General features: G+C 36.8%; 2 protein-coding genes across 2 annotated transcripts in view; one reads left to right on the forward strand and one right to left on the reverse strand.

Annotated features, from left to right (window-relative positions):
* SEL1L2 (sel-1 suppressor of lin-12-like 2 (C. elegans)) overlaps nucleotides 1–734 on the reverse strand; it is a 101,649-nt gene extending 100,915 nt beyond the window's left edge. Inside the window, exon 1 of the mRNA XM_012640442.1 lies at nucleotides 598–734. Within this exon, the coding sequence (XP_012495896.1) occupies nucleotides 598–655 (58 nt within the window). The 5' untranslated portion in view covers nucleotides 656–734. The remainder of the gene's footprint in view (nucleotides 1–597) is intronic.
* A 5,637-nt stretch (nucleotides 735–6,371) lies between these two features.
* MACROD2 (MACRO domain containing 2) overlaps nucleotides 6,372–24,411 on the forward strand; it is a 2,082,072-nt gene continuing 2,064,032 nt past the window's right edge. The window contains 2 exon segments of the mRNA XM_012640501.1: nucleotides 6,372–6,417; nucleotides 12,013–12,129. Coding sequence (XP_012495955.1) covers nucleotides 6,372–6,417; nucleotides 12,013–12,129 — 163 coding nt within the window.

Consider the following 24,411-nt stretch of genomic DNA (forward strand, 5'->3'; position numbering starts at 1 on the left):
TGAATCATTAGCAAATTATATGAGGAATGAGTAAAAATTAACCCAAGAAAAGTCCAAAGAAACAAAACTGAAAAATAATTTCCATTTTCAGATAGCAACTACTAAAGAAACATTGAAACTTTGAAAGTAGAATTGTTATTGTGTAAAGATTTAAAAAGAATGTAAGTTTATAGCACTTTCCAACTCTTTGAATCTTACACTTTTCCTTTAAAGTCCTGGAACTAGACCTTCATGATACTCTAGATTTAACAACACTTAACAACCTGTCCCAAATATTCCTGTTTTATAAAAATTACTGTAGTGCTTTCCTCATAGATTTGTTCTCTCTCTCTCTCTCTCTCTCTCTCTCTCTCTCACACACACACACACACACACATACACACACACACACACATCCACACATCCTTCCCAAGCATTGTCCCAAGTGAGAGAGTATCATTACTATCTATCCTTATTGGGTATATTCTTGTATAAAAATGGTACTAATTGGGAATATAGTGAAGTTACTTCTGATTTTCTAATTAGTCTCTGCCCTTAGTGTTGTTAGAGCAAAGAGAAAAGACCCTCATAAAGAACCATAAGGACAGAAAAACTTACTTTTAATTGTGACCCCAAGAATTATCAGTATCTCTATTAACAGAGACAAGGGCTTCATCTTCTAAGCAGCTCCTCTTACTGTAACACAGGCAGAACTAGGTGGCTGGCCCAAGAGCTTCCTCTTCTCAGGTCTGTGGGGGGTCAAGAGTCAGTTGCTAAGCAACCATTTCCCTACTCTTGGGCCAATGAGCTGCCAGGAAGTTCCTTTCAACCTGGAATGAAGGCAGCAGCTGGAGAGAGCAGGCTGTGGGAAGGAACTGTATCTAGTCTCCTGTTCCTCTGGCTAGAGATAAGGGGTAGGCTTGAAATAGGTAGGAGTTGCTCTCTGATTCAAAAGGAAGAGACCAGAACTTCAACTTGTATATATCCACACTAATGTGTAACTGTGTTCATAGCTGCTGGAAGTTCTTGATTTTATGTTACCTCTAGAGGTGCAAGCTATACTTACATAAAAAGACAATTAAGTACATGAGCTGACCTGACATCAACCTTAATCTAACATCTCTAGGCTATGAAGGACAGGAAACATATGGTCCAAGGCTACATTGTTCCCAATTTGGATGAAATTCTTTATCCTCTGTTCCATTTAGGAACTGCTGAGGATTTACTAGGACAAAGGCAAAAAAGATTATTTAAAAACATCTTCTTTACCACTTCAATCAATATGAGCATTTCACAAGTGAGTACCCTCAAAGCTTCCAGAAATCACAATGAGTATTTAGGAAAAAGCCTGGAAATATTAAGAATATCCAAAGAATAAAGCTAGCTGAGAAATCATGCCTAAAATATATCCAACTTTTACAGTATGTCCAGGTAATTACTTCAGAAATAGAATTTTATGGTCCTGAATTTATAGGTTTAGTCTCTTTATTAGCTTCTCATTGCTATGGTAACAAATTATCACGAATTTAGGGTTAAAACAACAGAAATTTATTCTTTTACCGTTCGGGAGATCAGAAATCCAAAATGATCCTTACAGGACTAAAATCAAGGACAGGGTTAATTACTTCTGGAGGCTCCGAGTAGGAATCTATCCTTTGCCTGGAATTTTCTAGCTTCTAGTAGCTGCCCGCATCCCTTGACTTGTGATCACATTATTCAAATCTCTGCTCTGTCATCACTTCTCATTTCCTCCTCTGTAGTTTAATCTTCCTCTGTCTCCCTCTTATAAGGACATTTATGATTACATTTAGGGCCCACCAACATAATCCAGGATAATCTCCCCTTCTCAAGATTCTTAATCTCATCTGCAAAGTACCCTTTGCCATATAAAGTAACATTCACAGGCTCTAGGGATTAGGGTCTGGGTATTTTGGGGACCCTTATTTAGTCTACCATAGTCTCTAAAGTCTTTTCCTTTCACCAGGGGATTTCAAAATGGAACTTTCCTAACTTCTGCGCTTCTTAAAATTGCCTAAATAGAATTTATTTAAACTGTTTCAAATATCATCCATTAAACATTTTCCTAATAATCTTTTTCTCAGTCTCCATTTGGATCCAGAATTATCAGCAGTTTTCAGCATATATTCTGGCCTTCTGCTGTCACTGAAATTGAGGCCCTTTGACCCATGTTCCTTTGACTTTCTTCCTTTTTATTTAAACATTTCTTTGAATCTCCACCTATTCATTCTTTTTATAATTTATCCCAAAAGATGAAATGCCCTTCCTGTGTTCTAAGCCCAAGTCTTCTCTCACTTTTGATGCTACCCACTAGTACTTTCTCTAGTATTTCAGTCTATCTAACACACCTTTCTTTTCCCAATTTTTTTTTTTGTTTTGGTGTCAATCTTTTTTTGGTCCCTATTCTTTTCCATAATTTAAACACTCATTTCACCTCTCTTAGAAAAACTTTCCCTTGACTCTGGCATCCTTTCAACTACTATCCCCTTTATTCTTCCTTTAGCCCCTAAACAGCTCAAAAGAATAGTCCACAATCGTTGCTTCTGGCTTGTTGTCTCCAACTAATTCTTCAACTGCTTATTTTTATTTTCACTACTTTACATAGACTATAAATCCAATTATCTTTTATCAATTTTCATCTTAATTGATCTCTGTGAGACATCTGTCATTTTGTACCACAATCGCTCTCTTAAAAATATATCACTGGTTTTTCTGAATATTGAAATATAATTATTTTTTTGCCCTCTTAAACAAACTTCTCATTCTTCTATCACTCTCTTACTCATTCATTCATATATTGAATAGCTACTATATGCTAAAGATGAATCGTAACTCTCTGTGAAGCATTCACTAATTTCATTTGTTAGTTCCTGTTTTAGTCTTCACATTAAAATTAGGGCCTCCCCAAGGTAATTCCTTCTGTTCGCATGTATTTTTCCTTAATTTGGCAACATCTTTATATGGATGCTTACTTAACATTAATTTATATTGTTTTATTCAGTCAGTATATATTTATGGAGAGCCTATTATGCGCTAGGTATTATATCATTCTCTGGGGATGGTGAATAAAAAGGTATATTTCCTGTCCTCAGGGAGTTTATAAGTCAGAGTGAAAGTAGATATTAATAATCACAAAAAGAAATGTATAATTATAAATGGTAAAAGTGCTTTATATAAAAATGGACACTGAGGGACATAAGGGGAAACTGAGGGTAAAGGTCAGGAGGGGTCAGAGTTAAGGAAGAGTTTACTAGGGAGTGATGTTTAAACTGAAATCTGAAGAATGAGAAAATTCCGAGGTATAGCAACAAACATGTTAAAAGGCCAAATGGTGAGAACAAGGTGTGCTCAAGAAAATGCAAAAGCTCTATGGTTTGATAAGGCTGGAACCAGAGATTGGGGGGTTATGGTGGGGGTAGAGCATGGCACAAGACAAGGCTCCATTCTTAATGACTTAATTGTAAGAAGACAGTATTAGTGAGCTTAGGCTGCCATAACAAAATACTATAGACTGGATGGCTTAAACAACAGAAAATTTCTCACAGTTCTGGAGGCTGGATCCGAGATCAGGGTGCCAGCATAGTCAGATTCTGGTGAGGGCTTTCTTCCTGGCTTGCACAGGGCTGCTTTCTCTCTCTCTTTTCCATGTCCTCACACGGCAGGGAAAGGTGGAGGGAGAGAGGGATTGCCCTCTTCTAATGAGGTCACAGTCCTATGAGTCCCACCCTTATGATCTCATTTAACCTTAATTACCTTCTAAATAACTTATCTCCAGATTTAGTCACGTTGGAGGGTAAGCCTTCAACATATGAATTTTGTGGAGGACACAATTCAATCCATTAAAAGACCACCCGAAAGTCATGAAATGATTTACAACAGTGAGATGACATGATCACATTTGACAAGATAACTCTAGATGCGGTATGGAGAATGGACAGAAGAGGTACAAAAGTGGACATGAAGGCCAGTAGAAGTTTTTGCAGTGGTTCAGTTAAATTCAGACTGAGTTTACTGCAGTGCTCTTGGGATGTAAAGTGATTCCAGACTTATACAGGGGATAAAACTAAACAGTATACCAATTCATTTGATATGAGAGTTAAGTTATAGAGGTACTAGGGATGGTGCTTAGGTTTGCAGATTGACACCAACTGAATGAGTGATGGAGCCATTCAAAGAAATAGGAAAAAGTAGAAGAATACCAAGTGTGGGGGAAGGATCATGAGCTCAGTTTGGTACATGGTACATTTCAGGTACTTTTGAGACATTAAATATTTAACACTTTTGAATGATAATGGTATTTCGTCAGAGTGATTAATATTAAATGTTGAAACAAATGTCATCTAAATACCAGTGCCTTAACACAATAAAAGTTCCAGTTCTTTGGGTTGACATGATAAAAGGTATGATCAATAGAGTAATGTTCCAAAGAAAGCACAGGTGGAAGGACTGGTGCTAGACTGGAGCGTAAACAGCTTCCTTGTTGAAGGGAAGGTGCCCAATATGATGCACTTTCCAGCAGACACCTTGCATTTAGTATTTCTAAATAAGAACTCAGTATCTTTCCCACATAATCTGCAACTGCTCCCGTATTGCCTAATATTATTAATATTGCTATTCTCCTCCTTAACCATCCCACTAAACCCTCATCTTCTTTTCTCCCAAAATCTATTCTATTACCAATTTTTATTGATTCTATCTTGGTAATGTCTCTTGAATCAAAGCCCTCCTTTTATTTCCATTGCCAATAAATGAGTGCATATTTTTATTACTAGTTCAAATGACACTTCTTGAAGCCTTCTCTCTTTCTCTTAACTAAATAAATTTTTACATATCTCACCGCACTAAAAGAAAAATAGCAGAGATAATAATAAAAATTATCTTACTATGTTACGAATCATCCTTATGAGAGTGTCCTATTACTCAAAGCATTCCATTCTTTACAGTCCTTAGTGGGCCTCCCCCTCTTCTTCTTTTTCCCTTTTATTATTTTAAAGAAATATGTTCTGGGCCAGGCACGGTGGCTCACACATGTAACCCTAGCACTTTGGCTAGGAAGGATCACTTGAGGCCAGGAGTTCCACACCAGCCTGAGCAACATAGCAAGACCTGGAGACCCCTCTCTCTACAAAAATAGAAAAATTAGCCGGGTGGTGGTGGTGGGCACCTGCAGTTGCACTTACTCCAGAGGCTGAGGCAGGAGGATCACTTGAGCCCATGAGTTTGAGTTTGCAGTGAGCTATGATGATGCCACTGCATTCTAGCCAGGGCAACAGAGCGAGACCTTGGCTCAAAAAATTAATAAATAAAAAATGTGTTCCACATAATTATTTGCCCAATACATATAACACAGCACCTGAATTGCCAAATAAATGTGGATTTACCACATCCACTAAGTCAGCCTTGTAGATGGTCTGATATTTAGAAATGCAATAAATTTAGCATCTATTTGGATTTGCTTTGATGTAAGACTTCTGTTTCCAATATAACATTTTGGTTGCCTACAACTTCCTGGTTCTAAAAACTCTTGAGCAGCCCGGAATGCCAATGAAATTTGTATTTTTTACAAGGTTGAGGAGCCGCTTGCATATGGTCTGGAACCACTTCTCAATACTTTCACTCCTTTGGTCTAATTTATCTGCCCACCAAGAGGAAAGCTTCAGATTATGTAGTAAAATACGTTCAGACGGGCAGTTAGAGCGAGTACGGACAATTCGTGTTGCACGTCTCCTTTCACTTGCACATCCTCGAGTCCCTGAGGCAGCTGTTCCCGGGCTTGCTCCCCTGTCACCTGGCGCACCTACAGAACACGCCCTCAGGTCCTCCCAGCGCTGCGAAGCCAGCTGGAAGCGCGGGACACCTCCTTCCATTCCCAGGCGTCAGCCCCACGCCCCGCCCCCGGCGAGAGGCATCTCCAGCCCCCTCGCGCCCTGGCTCCGCCCCCTCCAGCTCCCCAGCGTCTTCGGCGTCGGGCCCGAGCCTGCGCCTGCGCGTGCGCCCTGAGGCCAAAGTCGGGGCGCGCGTGGCCAGAACCCGGAGAGCGGCGGGTGGTGCAGCCAATGGGACGCGGCGCTGCCTAACGGCTGGGAGGCGGGGCCTGCGCGGGTGTTAGGTTAGCGCGAGGCGTGACCTAGTTGACAGGCTCTGAGGTGCTGCTGTGGCGGCGGCCGCGGGGCTGAGGCGGGTGGGAGTCGGAGCCGAGCGCAGGCTGAGGGAGGAGGGCGGCGACTGGAGAGCGGCGAGCTGCGCGGGACGCGGAACCTCTTTCACTTTTTCCCTTCCGAGTGCCCCCTCCCAGCCCTCCCACTCCACACACACCCTGTTTGCCCGTGAGCCTGGGGAACTTGCAGCTTAAAGCCAGCCACCCCCACGGCAACATGTACCCCAGCAACAAGAAGAAAAAGGTGTGGAGAGAGGAGAAAGGTAACCGGCCCGTCGAGTCCTGGGGGTGCGGGGGATGTGGGGTTGGGGTGGGGGCGGGGGTCAAGCTGTGTGTGTCGCGGCGCCCTCAGCCCGAGCTCCCGCCTCGCGCCCTCCCGGCCGGTGCCGCCTCCCTCCGGTGTCCGTGTGTGCACAGGCGCGCGCACAGCGGCGTGCACGCGCCGCCCCCGGGCACCTGCAGCTCGCGCACGTGTGGGCGCACGCCCCTCTCTGCCACCCTCTGTGCCCGGTCACCTTCTCCCTAGGCGGGGCTGCCTTCGCCTCTTTCGCGGCGTGGAGCCACGCGCAGCAGCCCCGGGCGCGGCACAAGTTTCAGTGAACCCCAGCTGGGACTTTGGCACGCCCAGCTAGGGTGTCCCGCGCCGGTGGGCACTCAGGCTACAGCTGCTGCTGCGCCCCCTGCACCCTATTCCTTTCCCCCCAGACTGGCTAAGTGTCCCCATTTTCGGGGTGTTTACCCCTTTCTGGGTCACTCTTCTTCGCCGCCGCAGTGAGTTTTGAAACCTGGAACTCCAGGGGAAACCTAAAACGAGCGTTTTGTCCGTGAGGATAAGTGCCTTCAGAGGAGTCTGAATGGGCTTTTCTCCCAACAGTGTGTTTCTCTATATTCCATCCCCATTCATGGTCTGAAGTTGCACAGAGTAAGACTGTGACTAATGTCACTCTGTGAATGAACCCATCCCTGAATTTTGTGCATATCAAGGTTCATCCAAGTAGGCTAGATTGACAGTGGCACTGATTGCTTTAAGAAACAGAAATTTGCGATCCAGACCCCCGTCCCCCTCATCTGTCGCTCTCTCCCCCTCCACCCCATCACAGTTAGGTTATATTCTGATGTAAAACTTGACTGGCATCCCTCCCTTCCTTTTCATCCCTCTTTTCTTTCATTCCTTAGCCTTTTCCAGAAATACAGCAAAAAGTACTTGCATTGCTAGTGTTAAGATACACTAAATTTGTGTATCAAAGGTGAGGTCGGGTGAGGGTAGTGCACCCTTCTACTGAATATCACATCTTCTTTACAGAAGAAGGATAAAAGGATGACTAGGTTGAAAGTTGATTTCCTTGATAATCGGTCTTTAAAACCTGTAGATTTTTACTGCAAATAAATCCTGGCCTTCATGAACACGAAGGCCAAACAGTGGAGGAAAGAAAGGGAATTAATGTGGGGAAAAAAATCCTCTATATTGGGCCTACTTCCAACAATGCATGAGGAAGGAGATCTTTAGGGAATTTTTTTTTTTCAAATTAACTGCAGAATGATTTAACATAACTGAACAACATAATTAAAATGGTCTTCAAAATATTAAAACATTAGCTTATATGTCATTTGATTATATTTTTAATGATTATGGGCATATAGACAGCTAACAATTCTAGTTTCACAAAACAAATGCTGTTAAGAATAATAGCCTGATGTATAAAGTAGTGTAAGAGAATTTTGTCTTTGCAGTAGCAGTTACTTTAGTTTCAACACACTTTCAGCAAGCATTCACCTTGTGAGCATTGAAAAATCATTTATGCCCATTTTTATTGATGGTCTTGAAGTGTTAGCTTTATATTATTGATGATAATGAGGGCAAAATAGTGGAAGGCATAACCATTGTTTTCAGTAACAGGAATCATTAATGAAATTATAGTGAGTACTTAACTATTTTTCTGGCATAGTAGAACAGTGTTCCTGAAGTAACAGTGTTATAATGGTTCCTTCATTTAACATCTACACAGTTGGACTGTTACAGCAGGCATTTTAGAATGCTTTTTTAATGTCTATTTTTTCCTTCTATTTCTTCTAATGGGGAAAATATGACCACATTAATATTTTCTAAATAAAGCAAATGCACAGTTAAAGAAGGCAATTAACAAAGTAATTATTCAAAACTAAGTGATTTTTCTCTTATCCAAAACTAGTTATTTGTGCATGAAGTTTAATGTTAAAGGAAAAAGTTATGATTATGATTTGAAAACTTTAATGAATGTGTTTTATCAGGATGTCTATTTTGGGGATATTTAAATGTAAGCAGTATTGCCAAGGAAGAGCTAAGGACTTCTGGTACAGTAGTTAGTATTAAAGAAGCTGATGGGATGCATGACCTTTTTCCTTTCATCCCACTGGAGAGCTGATGGTATAGTATTTTTATAGCTGTCCTTTGAAGGAAAATCTACCCACCTCATTGAAATGTCAAGGTATTCTATAAACATATTTTTAATTCAGTATATCATCTAATAAGTAGGTCTGCCTGCTTATATGCTTAGTTCACAGAGAAAGGATTCATTGTAAAGGTGAAGCATCCTTTAAAGAAAAGTTTTATGTAATGCCAAAAAAAACTGCATATGTCTGTGGCCTTCAGTATGCTTCATTTTTTAAACAAATAACTAAGTAATTATTAAGTCCACATATGTTAAGTAAACATTATTGATGTAATATTTTGAGCTCTAATTCAGAACCACTTATATGCATTTTCATTATGTGTATCGCAACTTAAATTTATCTCATTGTTTTGCAGTTGATCTTCTTTTTATTCTAAGAGTTCACACTTAAACTTTTAAATAAATGGAATGCCAGAGGCCAGGTTGCATTCATATATGTTATCTTTGACATTATAGAACCTATATATTGCTTCATAATGTCGTTTTAACCTGCTCAGTAATATTGTAGTAATTCCATATTCGTGATCTGAGTTTTTATAGTAGTGCTTTGGCAACTGATAGTCATCTCCTTTTTCTGCTTTTGTATGATAATTCCAAGTCTACCATTCCCTTCAAGCTTCCTATTCCACTTAAGACCTGATCCCCCTATACTAAACAGATGACATTGCCTTTTTAAGTCATGGAGAAAATAAATGCCATATAATGTGAACAGCCCTAACATCCTCTTCCATAATCTCATTGATCTTTTCCTTTACATGTTCTTTTGGCTTTTTTCCTATCAGAGAGGGAGCACTTTTCTTGCTCATTTCTAAGATTAACCTCTCTGCTTGTGCTCTTTATCCCATCTTCTGTATTCTTTGAGATCTTGTGCCATCATTTATTCACTCTTGGGTATGTTTAATTTCTTGGTGTCTTTGGGTTCCTCTCCAGTGCTTGTAACAGTGCTCAAGTCTGATCCACCTTAAAGTAGCTTTTCTTCCACAGGGCTTCACCTTGGAGTTGCTTTTATCACTTTCCTTTTTTCACTTAGTTCCTCATAGTGTCCAGATTTTAGTTATAGTCTAATGAAACTAATGTTCTTAAAGTCATTTAGTAGTAACAATGATGATGGTATTAATATGAGAATAGTTATTATTTAAGCCCTATTTATGTGCACAGCACTATTCTTTGTGTCTTACATGGGTTATCTCACTTAATTCTCACAACAACCCTATGAGGTAGGAAACTGTATGAGTTAGTATATTGTGGGGTCAAGAGCTTTGAACACCAGTTGCCTGGGTTTGAATCCTACTTATATTGCTTAACTAGCTGTGGGCCCTTAGATAAGTTATTTGACCTCTTTGTCTTAGTTTCCTTATCTATAAGTTGGAAATAGTACCTACCTGGCTTACCTCAAAGGGAAACTGAAAAATAAAGAGATTAACCGACCCAGTATCACACAGATTTGCATAATAATGTAGATTAGAACCCAAATAGTTCTGTTAAACTACTTTGCTGTCTTTTCAGTGCTGTTGGTGACTCAGTTGATGAGGCCCACGGTGATAACTAAGTTTTATTTCATTGTTCTCCTATTTGTGCCTACTTGCTAAATGTTTTTTTGAGGTTTGATCCTCTGCCTTCTTTCCTTCCTCCCTTCTTCTTTCCTCTAGGACCAGAAGTTTAAGTTATAATTTCTAAAATCTCTAGGCTAGACTTCTCTTCTGAGTTCCAGATCCTTGATTTCAAGTTCTTGATCTTTCATAGGCATCTTAAACTCAATTTTTTGACAGTTGAGTAACGTGATTTGAATATTTCACCTCTGATTAAAATATATATAGTTTTCTCTCCTAATGTGGCTGAAGAAACGCTAGTTCTAGGAGTGGAAAAAATGTTGGTTCTCCATTTCTTGTTCGCTTGTGCTTACATTAATACTTCTGCAGTTTATTTCTTTGAAAGAATCTTTTAAGTGATTATTTTGTGAGAGTTAGATTACCTTAAACTAGATCCATTCACCTAAACTATGATACCTTGCAATGTGCTGAAAGAGAATTGAAGAGTATGAGAATACAACTGTCAATCTCTCTACATTGTGGAAGCCTATGGTGAAATATATGTTATATGACAGCAGACATCCAGACTGAGTGACCGTGCAAGTGTCAGTTTCTATATTGACTATTAGTAAATATTAATTTTTTCCTTGTTTCTTTAGATTAAAAATAAATATAAATGGAATTTCTTACATTTTTTTCTGCATTCTAGTGGATCATTTTGTGTACCTTCTGGGATATGCATAATCTTATAGTAGCCTAATCTATAGGATAAAGGTTAAACTGCCCAGCATGGCATACAAGTCCCTGTACAGTTTTGTTTTGCCTTATGTTTCCAGCTACTTTTCACTTATGTGCCCACTCCTCTTCTCATGCCACATCTTGTAGCTTCATTTAAACTATAGTATTCATATCTCCTTTATTTACATTGTTGTTAAGTCTGAAATGTCCTTACATTTTACCTCTTCATGCCAAAATTCTGCATATCCTTCGTGAACCAGCATACATATCACCTTTCTTGAGGAGCTTTTCCTGAGAATATAGTACAGTATGGTGGCTAATACCATAGGCTGTAGTCTCTGAATAATGGGGATATCTGTATTTTAATCTTGGCTTATTATTTGAAAGGTCTCTTACTTTGGGCAAACTACTTAACTTTGCTGTGCTTCATTTTCCTATCTGCAAAAGTGGGATAATAATACGATCAATTTTATGAGTTATTGGGAAGGTGCTTTCAGTGAGATTATACATGTGAAATACCTGATGCATTCTTTATAAAAAAATTCTTTATAAATGACACCCACTATTAATTCTAAAATGCAATTCTTTTTTTATATTTTAATCTTATAATCAAGATGTATATTTAATGCTCCACAAAGTTATAATTAAATTGAAAGTGTACTTTTTTTGTTGATGACATTGTAGAATTGAGAACATATCTTGGTGGATACCTTTTTGTGCTGTCACTATTTGTACATACCTGTCTTAGCATTTTATATTTTATTTATATAGATGTTATTTTGTATCTTATCCATTTCCTCTTTTGTCCTGTGAACTCCTGAAGGTTAAGGATTACCTTTGTACCTGCAGTGTATAAACATATTACCTGGCACATAGTAGACTGTAAGTAGATGTCGATTGAAAGAGTAAATGGATTTACTTATTTTTTGGATTATCATAAGAGAGTCTTTTTCATCCGGCTTTGATTTTTTTTCCCCCTGCTAATATGGAGTTTGACATCTTTTAACACTCTAAAATATACAGTCATTGGATTTGCCTTTTGCTATTTCTCAGGACTATACCAAGACTTTGGTTAGTTTAATGTAGATAATATTTAAAGTATAAAATAATTCATGTGCTTAAAAGTTAAATACAAATGGAGATTCTGCTTTTATTTTGCAAGAACGTTTACTGAAGATGACCTTAGAAGAGAGACGTAAAGAATACCTAAGGGACTATGTTCCCCTGAACACCATTCTGTCATGGAAGGAGGAGATGAAGGGCAAGAGCCAAAATGATGGTAAGTTTCTCAGAATATTTTTTAGATAGATACTGTTCCCATTTATTTGTGACTCCTACAGGCCAGTTGTTGACAGAAATGAATAACTGGCATTCGGTAAAGAGATGACACTTTTACTATTTTGCTATTTGAAATTATTGCTTGGTTGTCATTTAATTATTTTTAGTAATCATGTGTTTTTTAAGTTTAGAAATATATATTAACATAATTTGTGTTCTGAAATATACTACCCTTATAATATGGTACTTTTTTACAGGTCCTTTTTGTTTGTTTGTTTTTACTATTCTGCAACAGTTCCTTGGAGCAAATTCTATTAGTGATTTGCTGCTTTGGTGGTGTGGCATTTTGAGTTTGCTTTGATTGGGTTCATTTTATAATGGATTTCTTTAAGTTATTTTGAGGATTGGATATAGTTTAAAGAGAGTGTATTAGGAAGATAGAGAAAAACCAAGTAATATTTCTCATCATTTTAGAGAAAAATATATATCTTGTGTAGTGTGGTATTATGTCTACATGTAAAGTATTTGCATGACAAAATTTACTCTCTCCAAGTCTTTATGATTTGATGAGAGTCAAGATTGTGTTAGAATATAAATGAAGTTTTAAGGATTATAAGTGTACCTGAAAAAGTTTCTAAAAACAACATAATGGATTTAATGGATGTTTAATATGCTTACTTCTGAACTAACACACATTGGTGTTAATGATCTGGATGTGAAGTTTAGTCAAATGGTACTTTTTAGGTCACTTAACAGTTGAGAAAGAAAGGACTTTATGAAATGAATTTGAAACATGCCAATTTCACAGGTTGTGGTCTTAGATTGATGGAACTGTACAGGGTATTATGGGCCCAGAAAATGAAGACTAGCCTGGAATGCCTATGAACAAAATCTTTGGGGAACAACAGCCAAATTAGTCTTTGGTATCTGTGTAGAAAACACATTTACCTGAGGGTTTGAGCTTTAGAGAGAACTTTGTTTTTCTAGAAAGGCAAAGCATGTGCGATTAGGAGTGAAAAGGTGTGGGTTCTTTTAGACCTTGTGCCGCCTGGAAACGTGACTTTGGATAAGTGGAGTAGTGGCTCTACTCCCAAGTTCTAATGTCACTGGACAAGCAGATTGGGATGTGCACACCTGACCTGCCTGCCCAATGTCTTCAGTAAATGCATGTTGTTTTAATAATGGTCTAATTAACACATCATTGAGAGGGAAAGGAGTTTTGTGTAATGAAAAGAATATAGGACTTGAAATCAGAGTTCTGGGCCTTGTCTGACCTAGGACTATGTGCCCCATGTTTGGGTCTCGGTAATTTATTCTTTTGTTTATAAGCAACTAGTATTGAGTACTTCAGTTCCAGTTTCTTTTTTTCTTTCTTTCTTTTTTTTATAATGCCTACAGGTTGAGTATCTCTCATCCAAAATACTTGGGACCAGAAGTATTTCTGATTTTTGACTTTTTGGATTTTGAAATATTTGCATTATACTTACCTATTCAGCATCCTTAATCTGAAAATCTGAAATCCAAAATGCTCCAATGAGTATTTCTTTGGAGCATCTTGTTGATGCTCAAAAAGTTTCAGATTTTGAAGCATTTTGGATTTCGAATGTTTGGATTAGGGCTATTCAACCTGCAGTAAATAGGTCCCCCAAATCAGAACAGATACATAGAATAGCACCTGACATGTTTATTCTCTAACAAATTGCTGTATATTTAATCCTACCTCTCAGTATGAGCTTTATAAGGGGTTTACAACTGCTCTATGTATTTCTCCCCCCCCCCCTCATGTTTTTTTAAACTTGAAAGTCCTCCCTGGGGAACTAGGTGATGTGATCAAAATTCTATTTCTGTTATACAGTGCTTTATTTTTTCTGCCTAATATCTAAAATGTTATTTACTCCTCTCTATTGTGATGTAGAAATAGTGACTGGCCTCTTTTTCATGAAATGGAATGGCTCATTTTATAAGTAATATTTGTTAATTTCTGTACATAATACATATCTTTCATATATACTTCTTGTGTTTCTTATTCATTGGTCAGTTATAATGAAATGTTAGTCGAGAGAGTTTTAATATTTTGACAGTGTAAAATATCCTTTAAAATATAAATTTACGAAAAAATGATAGAGGACCACTGTACATATTTGAAATATTTAAGTCATTGCTTATAAATGTACATGTATAGAAGTAGGTATCGATATTTATAATAGTTTAATTTTTTAAATATGAGATTTCAAACTAAGTATTAAAAGAAGTCTATAATTCCTTGTCATTTAGTTTCTAGTTATAGGAAATGAACAATATTTATTGGGCTAGGATAATATACCAATTTTAAATTTAGTAGTTTATCATTACTTGTGTTTTTAATATCTGTGATTTCATGAAAAGTTCTTGAGCAATTGTTTTTAATTTTTTTCTTACTTTGCTCAAATTTCTTTTACTTTATGCTTCTTGTTATAGTAGAAATTTAAAAAGAGGGCAGTGGCTGAATGTCTTTGTAACACATTGACTTTAAGCCTTCCTAAAACAAAAGGAAACCAAAAATTGCCAAACAACATAAAACCAATGTTTGTACGGAAAGGAGGAAGCAAGTAGGTAATGTTTTTACTTTAGCTTACTACTTTGGTAATACTGGAAAGCTATGGATCATAAGAGGAAAGAATGGGAGATGATTATCAAAAAAAAACCAAAAAAAACAAAAACCAAGTGACCCGCAAAAACCCATTAAGTACATCATTTGCTTATTGTTTATGTTCATATTTGTCAACTATTATTAGCAAATCTCTGGAATTATATGCTTCTAATGAATTTTTCCTCTGTATTAGCAGTTATGTAACAATTTCACTTGTCAGTTGCTATGTTGTAGGGATTTTTAAAATAAATGCTTATCTCCCCTATTATACTATATCTTTAGCACCTGGAATGGTGGGCTCAATCATGTTAAATAAGAGCGCCTCAGTGATTAATAGTGTAAAATGGACAATTCTTTTTTCTCTCAAACTTTTAATAATGGCCACTTAAAAATATATGTAAAAATAGAGTATAGTCAGGCATCCCATGATGTTTTGGGCAACAACAGATCATATATATGATGGTGGTCCTATAAGTTTATAATACTGTATTTTTACTGTACCTTTTCTGTGTTTACATATGTTACACAAATACTTACCATTGTGTTACATTTGCTTAAGGTATTCAGTGCAGTAACATGCGGTACAGGTTTATTGTCTAGGAGCAATTGATATACCATATTGCCTAGGTGTGTAGGCTATACCAATCTAGATTTGTGTAAGTACATTCTATGGTTTTCACACAATGACAAAGTCACCTAATGACGTATTTCTCAAAACATACCTCTGTTCAGTGATGCATGTAGTATAATGAACCTCATACATCCATCACATCATTTCAAAGGTAAATAAATGGCCAGTTTTATTTCATTTATACCAGTGCTTTCTTCACCTTTCACTGAAACTGTTTTAATGCATATCGAGTACATATCAATTTTATCTGTAAATGTATGTGTGTATGCATATATATGTACCTCTAAAAGATAGGGACATATTTTTGTTTTAATATCACCAGAATACTATTATTACATATAAGATTAATAATTTCTTAATGTAATTATATATCCAGTTGGTAGTCATGTTTTTCCCATTGTCTCATAAAGGGTTTGTTTTTTGTACAGTTGATTTGTTTGAATCAAGATCTCAACAAGGCTTACATATTGAATTTAATATGTTTCTTCAGTCACCTTTACTCTATGGTTATTTCTCTCGTGTCTTTTTTCCTCCCTTTTAATTTATTTGTTGAATAAACTAGGTTGGTTTGTCCTGCAGAATTTTTCGGATTTCGAATTTTGCTGACTGCATCTCTGTGGTGTCATTTAATATGTTCCTCTGTCCCTTCTATTTTTTAGGAGTTTGTAGTGAAATCCAGAGGCTTGCTCAGACTTGGGTTTAAATTTTTTTTGAAAGAATACTTTATAGATTATTGTGTATCCTTTTGCATCATATCACAAGACACATAATGTCTGATTGTCTCTCTTCGTGGTGATAAGATTGATCCCTGGACTTGTTAATGGAAAAAGACCCAAATTCGGTAAAATAATTTAAAGAGGTTTATTCTGAGCCAAGTGTGTGTGACAGGCCTAGAGCACATAGCCTGAGAAAATGTGCCTCTGGTATCTGGGTTACAGTTTGGTTTTATACATTCGTGGAGCCAGGAATTACACATAAGACCCTAAGTCAATATGTGGAGGGTGTACTGTGGAGGATGTATGGTACATTGGTTTGGCCTGGAATGGTGGGATATTTCAAATTTCAAAGTGAGGGGAGAGGCTTCCAGGTTCTAGGTAGGTTTAAAGATTTGTAATTGGTTAAAAAAAATGAAGCTTTGTCTAAAGGCCACTGCACAGTTACCAAAATTCAGCTGATCTGTTAAGTAAATTGATGGTCTGTCGATGTGGTTTAAGCTTTGTCTTGTATAACCTTAAGCCTGTTAATGATTTAGCATCTTATTGTTACAAAGGATATCTCCTAGAAGGGAGGGGGGCATGACCAGGTGTATCTGACCTCCCTTCTCATGGCCAGCAACTCAGCTTGAGGGTTTTTCTGGGGTCCCCTTGGCCAAGAGGGTGTCCATTCAGTCAGCTGAGAGGCTTAAGATTTTATTTTAGTTCACAGGCTCAAATATTGTCAGCCTGATCCATCTAGTGTAAAATTTCCTACAAACTTTTTACCTAGTGGTCACAGCAGCCATTGATGGTTTTTGCCTAGATCCATTATTTTATTAGGGGTTGCAAAATAGTGTTCTTTGAATTTCATCATTCCTTTATTTATTAGTTGGACTTCTATAAAGAGGAACTTTATCTTATCAAGTCTTTTGTTACTATCCAGTACAGTTTATACAGGAAAGGCCAAATGCTAGGTTTCCTTTATTTACCAGTTTTCAGATTGAGTTTGTTTTCAATTCTCTAAAGATGACCAAAGAGTTCTTTTCTTTTTAATTTTTGACTACCATTTTGAATCTTTTTTCATTCCTTCCTCTCTCCCTCCCTCCTTTCTTCCCCACTTATTTTCCTCTTCTGCCACACATATGTTAAATGAGAATTCCTCAGTGGCTAACAGTCTGTGAAGGAGGTTTGTGTGTTTGTATATTTAAAAGTATAGCCCCCCCATGGCGGGGAGGTTAAAAAAAAAGTATAGCCCCAGTGGAAATACATAGAATTACTAAACTGTAGCCCTAGGATACAGTAAAAAGACAAAGATAGATGTATAAATGGGTAGATGGATAGATATGATAGAAAGATGATATTGCTTCTTTGTAGAGACAACAGTTTTAGTTCTGTTTAACTGTTTAACAGAACAGAATAGTTTAACAGAACTGTTTAACTGTTGTGTGTTCTCTTCTTCTCCTTTGCTACTACTACGCTAACATTCCACTAGAACACCACCCAGAGAAACAATGTTATTGTTACTCTCTTTGGATGCAGCAAAGCACTGGCAAAGACTTTGCCAGGCTATACTAATTTTCTCTGACTAGTTGGTATCAGAGCAAATATTAATAGCTCTGACTATTAAGTTCAGATTGACTTTGAGTCATTACTTTTAATGTTTATGTCGAACAACAATGGAGGAAAATAAAATAATAGATGAGTTAGATGAAAACTATAAAATTATTTTACTCAGTTATGACAAAGTATTTTTAAAAATTGGTCATTTAGAAGGAAACTTCATGTTTTGTATCTTATATGCAGGTTTATTTTCAAATCTGATTTGTAGATCTTTGAAAAACAACTATGGAATGTGAACTGTGTAATCTTTGTAAGTCCTGAAAATCTCTCCATTTTTTGAGGTGTATAGAAATTTTTGACATGTTTTGCTTGATTGAAGGTATGTTTGTAATCTTTTATTTCTTCCACATTAAAAATATTAGCATTGGTAACTTAAGAGTATAGCCTTATTTGTTCCCATTTTAAGTAGAACTAATTTCTACTCTTAAGTTAATTCTGCAAGATGTGGTGGATGACTGAAGAAATACATGTTAAGTCCAAATTTCTCAATCTCTCAGTCTGTTCACTTTGAGATGTAATTTCAACGTAGATGTTGAATTTTGTGTTATTTTACCTATGTCCCAAGTTGAGAAATGATATCTAGAAATCCTCAAAGAAAGTATATCTTAATCATCTTTCAATCCCAGTGCATACTCTAGTACTTTTATACTTGGTAAATTTACAATAACTATTTTTGAATGTCAATATCTTTATTAGTCTCGATGACTGTGAGGAAATAAGACCATAATTACTAATACTGCTGAACATTACATGGAGAGTGGTGAGGAGCCATAATGGTAAAAGGAATTTAAAAAATTTGTATAGCTATGATAGAGTGGACACTGCCCCAGATTTGTAAACTATATTAACCACATTATGTTATTAAATGTTGGCTAGTTGTTAGTTGGAAGACATGATACGTTTTAAAATGACTGAACAGTTAGGAAAATAGGATGGAATTTAAGTAGGGATATAAAAATTGAAAAGGAATGTTTCCTATTTAATGTGTCTGTATTGATCCTCTTTTTGTATTATCACATTCAGGTTGAGGATTGTACTTTAAAATAATTTGTAGAAGCAGACCAGGACTCAGCAAAACAACTCAGCTTCTTAGATACAAATCTTTCATTTTGAGTGGGTTTTGATTTATTTTTCCCTCATAAATGATCTTAAAATGAATTTAATTAAAAACCCAGAAATCTGTATTTGCTTCAAGTAACTAAGACCATTCTGGCTTATTCTTTACAATTAGTTGTGAAGCTTCCGTTACGCGCAAAGATGTTACACAATTAGAACTTATATTAGAAACAGACATTTTTTGCTTTGAAAGTGAAAAATAAGGACTAGGGTAAAGACTAAAATTTTAAAATGGCCTCCTATGGTCTGGCCCTTCCTTTCCTCGTTGTCCTTGTATTATAGCACTTTCTTAGTCTTTGCATCTAGCCACATTATCTTCCTGTTTCTTTTCTTTCCTTTTTTTTTTTTGAGATAGGATCTCATTCTGTTGCCCTAGTGACAGTGACATCATCATAGCTTGCTGCAACGTCAAACTCCTGGGCTTAAGCCATCCTTCTGCCTCAGCTTCCCAAGTAGCTGGGACTAGAGGCATGCACCACCATGCTCTGCTAATTTTTCTAATTTTTTTTTGTTAGAGGCGAGGTCTAGCTGTGTTGTTCATGCTGGTCTCAAACTCCTGGCCTCAAGCGATCCTCCTGCCTTGGCCTCCCAAAGTAGGAGGATTACAGGTGTGAGCCACTGTGCCTGGCCCCTTTCTGTTTCTTGAATGTACTATGTTCCCTCCCACTACTGGGCTTTTATTTGGAATTTTTCTCACCACTCATCTCACCTGCTTAATTTTTCTCATCTTTTAGTTCTGAACTTGAAAGCTTTCTATTTTCTGTAAGTCTTCCCTGACCCCTTACTCTAGAACAGCTTCCTTTATTAGGTACTATCATAGGGCTATATTCCTTTTCATAGAACATTTATATCAATTGGTTTTTATGTATTCCATTGTAGAATTATCTGATCAGGGTCTGTCTCCTTTTTGAGACTGTAATTACCATGAAAATTGGGACTGTATTGTCTTAACTCCTTTATGTCCCTGGCTTGGTGCACAGTGGATACTCAGTAAATATTTTCTGTGTGAATTGGAGAGTGATAAAATTATTTTCATGCATTATTTCCTTTTCACTTTCCTTCACTGTATTGTGAAAACTGATGTGGGAACGAAAGGCTTAGAAGTTAAGCTAGATGTTTGTTAACGTAGATAATATATACTTTGCATCTTTGTAATATAAGATCAGTTGTATTAAGTTTTAAATGTTAGATAGCCCAGTGATAAATTTCAATAAAGATTTTACTAAACTGTTACATAGATATTTAACTAGTTGAGACAAAGATGAGAATTTATGTGTTTTATATATTCAGGAACATCTGTAATGAGCATTGTATTATGTATTATTTATAGTACTTAGTAACTCATGATTTTAATTTCTGTGAGCTTAAATGGCATCAGAGCTTAAGTTATTGAGAGAAATAGTACATACTTAAGCCTGTTTTAGATAATATTTTAAAGTAAAGGATAATTTTAAAGTGTTATCATTCTAAATGCATTTACTTTGGCCTTATTGATCCTTGACACTTCCATGAACTGTAAGAAATTATTTTAATATCACATCCTGTTTAAGTCTTTTACCGAATTAGTTGGTTAGATGAAGAATTTGATGGAAGAATTAGACTAACTTCTAAGAATTTTGAAAATAAATGAAAGTCACTCTAAGTATGAAAACATTAAAAATTTCTGTGTAATGATATTCTATGTGATGGTGTGAGTACTGGTTTAGTCATATATTTGTGAGGTAAGGTTATTAAACTTCTAAAATGGAGGACAAAAGAACATGAATTACATAGGAACTCATGAAACACTGTGTGATTCTGTTTTTCCTCTGCTTTATTTCCCTCTTGGTGCTTTCGACTGCAGTTGACCCTGGAACAACACAGGAGTTAGGCAAATTGACTCCTGTGCAGTTGAAAATTCATGTATAACTTTTAATTCCCCCGAAACTTAAATGCTAATAAGTTGTTGACTAGAAGCCTTACCAATAATGTAAACAGTTGATTAAAATGTATTTCATGTTATGTTTGTTATATACTGTATTCTTACAAGAAAGGAAGCTAGAGAACAGAAAATGTTATTAAGAAAATCATTAAGGAAGAGAAAAGATAATTACTATTCATTAAGTGGAAGCAGATCATTTTATAGCTCTTCATCTTTGTTGTCTTCATATTGAATAGGCTGAAGAGTAGGAGGAAGAAGAGGGGTTGGCCTTGCTGTCTCATGGGTGGCAGAGGCCAAAGAGGTAGAGAGTAGGTAGAAGGGAGGCAGGAGAGGCAGGCCTTGGGGTAATGTTACAGAAATACAACATAATTCCTGTCTGAGTTTTTTGCTTTTTCATTTCTCTAAAAATGTTTCTATGCAGTTTCTATACCAATCTTTCTTCCACTATTTGCTTTAATTTCAGTCCCCGTGTCATAGAAGGGTTCATGTTGTAAAAGAAACCAAAAGCAGTCTTGAATAATTGGAACCAGTCTATAAAATTATTGTCTAGTGTCAATTTATTTTCTGGCTCTGCTTATTCTACATTTTATTTTATTTTATTATTTTTTGAGATAGAGTCTCACTCTGTTGCCCTGGCTAGAGTGAGTGCCGTGGCATTAGCCTAGCTCACAGCAACCTCAAACTCCTGGGCTCAAGCGATCCTTCTGCCTCAGCCTCCCGAGTAGCTGGGACTACAGGCATGCGCCACCATGCCCGGCTAATTTTTTCTATATATTTTTTAGTTGCCCAGATAATTTCTATTTTTTTAGTAGAGACAGGGTCTCGCTCTTGGTCAGGCTGGTCTCGAACTCCTGAGCTCAAACAATCTGCCCGCCTTGGCCTCCCAGAGTGCTAGGATTACAGGCATGAGCCACTGCGCCCTGCCTATTCTACATCTTTTTATTGTCTAACACTGGTTTGGAAGCATTCATCTCCATCAGATTGTCTTCTGTTAATTCCTCTGGTAGGGTGTCTCTTGGCTCTTGAGTTTCTCTAAGATCCATGTCTTGAAACGCTTTTACCCTCCACTTTTTTTTTTTTTTAACCATATCCATAATCTCTTTCATGATTTCTTCGATTGGCCCTGTTGTAGATCCTGTGAAATCATGTACATCCGGACAGTTTTCTTCAGCGGGATTTTATTGTTTCTGGCTCGATGGCTTTCATGGCTTTTTCTATAACAAGGATGACATTTTCAATAGTGTAATTCTTCCAGAGTTTCATGATGTTCTCCCTCTTGGGGTTCTCTTCTATAGCATTGACAATCCTTTCCGTAGAATACTATGTGTAATGAGCTTTAAAGGTCCTTATGACCCCCTGATCTAGTGACTGAATAGAGACGTTGTGTTTGGGGACAAGTAAATTTCTTCAATGTCTTCAGTGAACTCTGGGTGGCTAGGTTCTAGGTGGCTAGGGATAATATTGACCAATATCAAAAGAACTATAAAGACTAGTCCCTTACTGGCAAGGTGCTTCCTGATTTCAGGGACAAAGCATTAATGGAATCAATCCATAAAAAGGGTTGTCTTCTGCACCTTTTTTATATAACCAAAAGACTGGCAGCTGGTGTTTATCTTTTCCCTTCAAGGCTTGGGTATTAGCAGTTATAGATAAGGGCAGTCCTGATTATAGACCTGACTGCATTTGCACAAAACAGTAGAGTTCCCTTCCTGCCTTAAATTCTGGGGCTTGCTTATTTTCCTTAGTAATAAATGTCCTTTCTTGTCCTTAGTAATAAACGACACTTTGATCTGCATTAAAATATGTGTTTAGGTAGGTATCCTTTCTTCTCAATGATTTTTTTTCATGGCACCTGGGAACTAGTCTGCTGCCTCTTGATCACCTTCTGTTATCTTGACATTTTTAAGCCAGACCTCTTTCTAAAATTATCAAACTATTCTTTGCCAGCATTAAATTTTCCAGCTTTAGATTCTTCACCTTCCTTTTGCTTTAAGTTGCCATATAATGACTTTGTTTTTTTTTGAATTATGTTAGAGTCTATAGGTATGCCTTTCTTATAGCAATCTTGCACCCACATAAAAGCTGCATTTCGATAGGAGATAAAAAGGTATTTCGCAAAAAGTATAAGGTTTTTGTGTCTGTGGCATAGCTGTAGTGACAGCTTCGCAAATTTCCTTTCCTTTTTTTTTTTTTTTTACAATGGTCCTTACACTGGATTCATTTTTCTTGAAATGGCAGCAACTGCAGCTGCAGACCTTAATCGACTGTACACATCAAGCAATTCAATTTTTCTTGTAATGTCATGACTTTTCTGTGTTTCTTGGCAGCACTTCCAGCATCACTAGTGGCATTTTGTATGGGTCCCATGATATTATTCAAGGTTTATGGGATTGCACTGGACATGATGAAAAATATGCAAGAACTGTGAGAGATCACTTTTTACTGTGATATGCAATTTTCTGGAGAGATGAAATGCTCATGTAGAGTGATTAGTGTCACATGGTGTAATACTTGCAATACTTGAGCAATAGCAATAGGAGGTAGCTATGAAATTATTACAGTAGTACAATATGTACTGTAGTTAATTTTGTGCAGTTGTGATTTAATGTAGCATATACTTTTGTTTATATTTCTCTCGACAGCCAATGGTGCCATGTAAGTTCTGTAAGTGTGTGTGTGTGTGTGTATGTGAGTTTTGATAAATGTTAACTTTTTGCAGTAAGTTTTGAAATCTGGAACTGTGAGTCCTCCAACTTTTTCTTTTTCAAGAATTATATAGCTATTTGGGGTCCCTTAAGGTTCCATATGAATTTTAAGATTGGCTTTTCTTTCTGTAAAAAATAACTGTTGGGATGTTGATATAGATTGCATTGAATCTATAGGTCATTTTGGATAGTGTTGTCACCTTCACAATATTTAGTCTTCCAATCTATGAACATGGGATGTCTTCCCGCTTGTTAATGTCATCTTTTATTTTTTTCAGCAGTGTTTTGTAGTTTTCAGTGTACAATCTTTCACCTTCTTGGTTGAGTGTATTACTAATTGTTTTATTCTTTTTGATGCTATTATAAATGGCATTGTTTTCTTAATTTTCTTGTCCATGTTCATTGTGTATAGAAATGTAACTGGTTTTTGTATATTTATTTTTGTATTCTGCAGCTTTGCTGAATTCAAGCTAATAATCTTTCAGGCTTTTACATGTATGATCATGTAATCTGAACGGAGATAATTTTCCCTTTTCGTTTGGATGCCATTTGTTTCCAGTTTGGATGCCATTTATTTCTTTTTCTTGACTAATTACCCTGACTAAAATTTCCAATTAGTCAACTACTGTTGACCAGAAGTAGTGAAAGTGGACATCGTTGTTTTGTTCCTGATTTTATCGGAAATGCTTTCAGTCTTTCACCATTGAATATGATGTTAACTTGTGGGTTTTTCTTATGGCTTCATTATGTTGAAAAAGTGTCCTTTTATTCCTAGCTTATTGAGTGTTTTTGTCATAGGAAGGTGTTGAATTTTGTCCAGTGCTTTTTCTGTTATCAGTTGAGATGATCATATGGTTTATATCCTTCATTCTTCATTTTGGAGTATTGCATTCATTGATTGTGTATGTTGAAATCATACTTGTATTCTGGAAGTAAATTCCACCTTTAAAGATGTGGCTGAATTCA

This window comes from Propithecus coquereli, unplaced genomic scaffold, assembly GCF_000956105.1.
Source record: "Propithecus coquereli isolate 6110/MARCELLA unplaced genomic scaffold, Pcoq_1.0 Scaffold153, whole genome shotgun sequence".
NCBI lineage: Eukaryota > Metazoa > Chordata > Mammalia > Primates > Indriidae > Propithecus > Propithecus coquereli.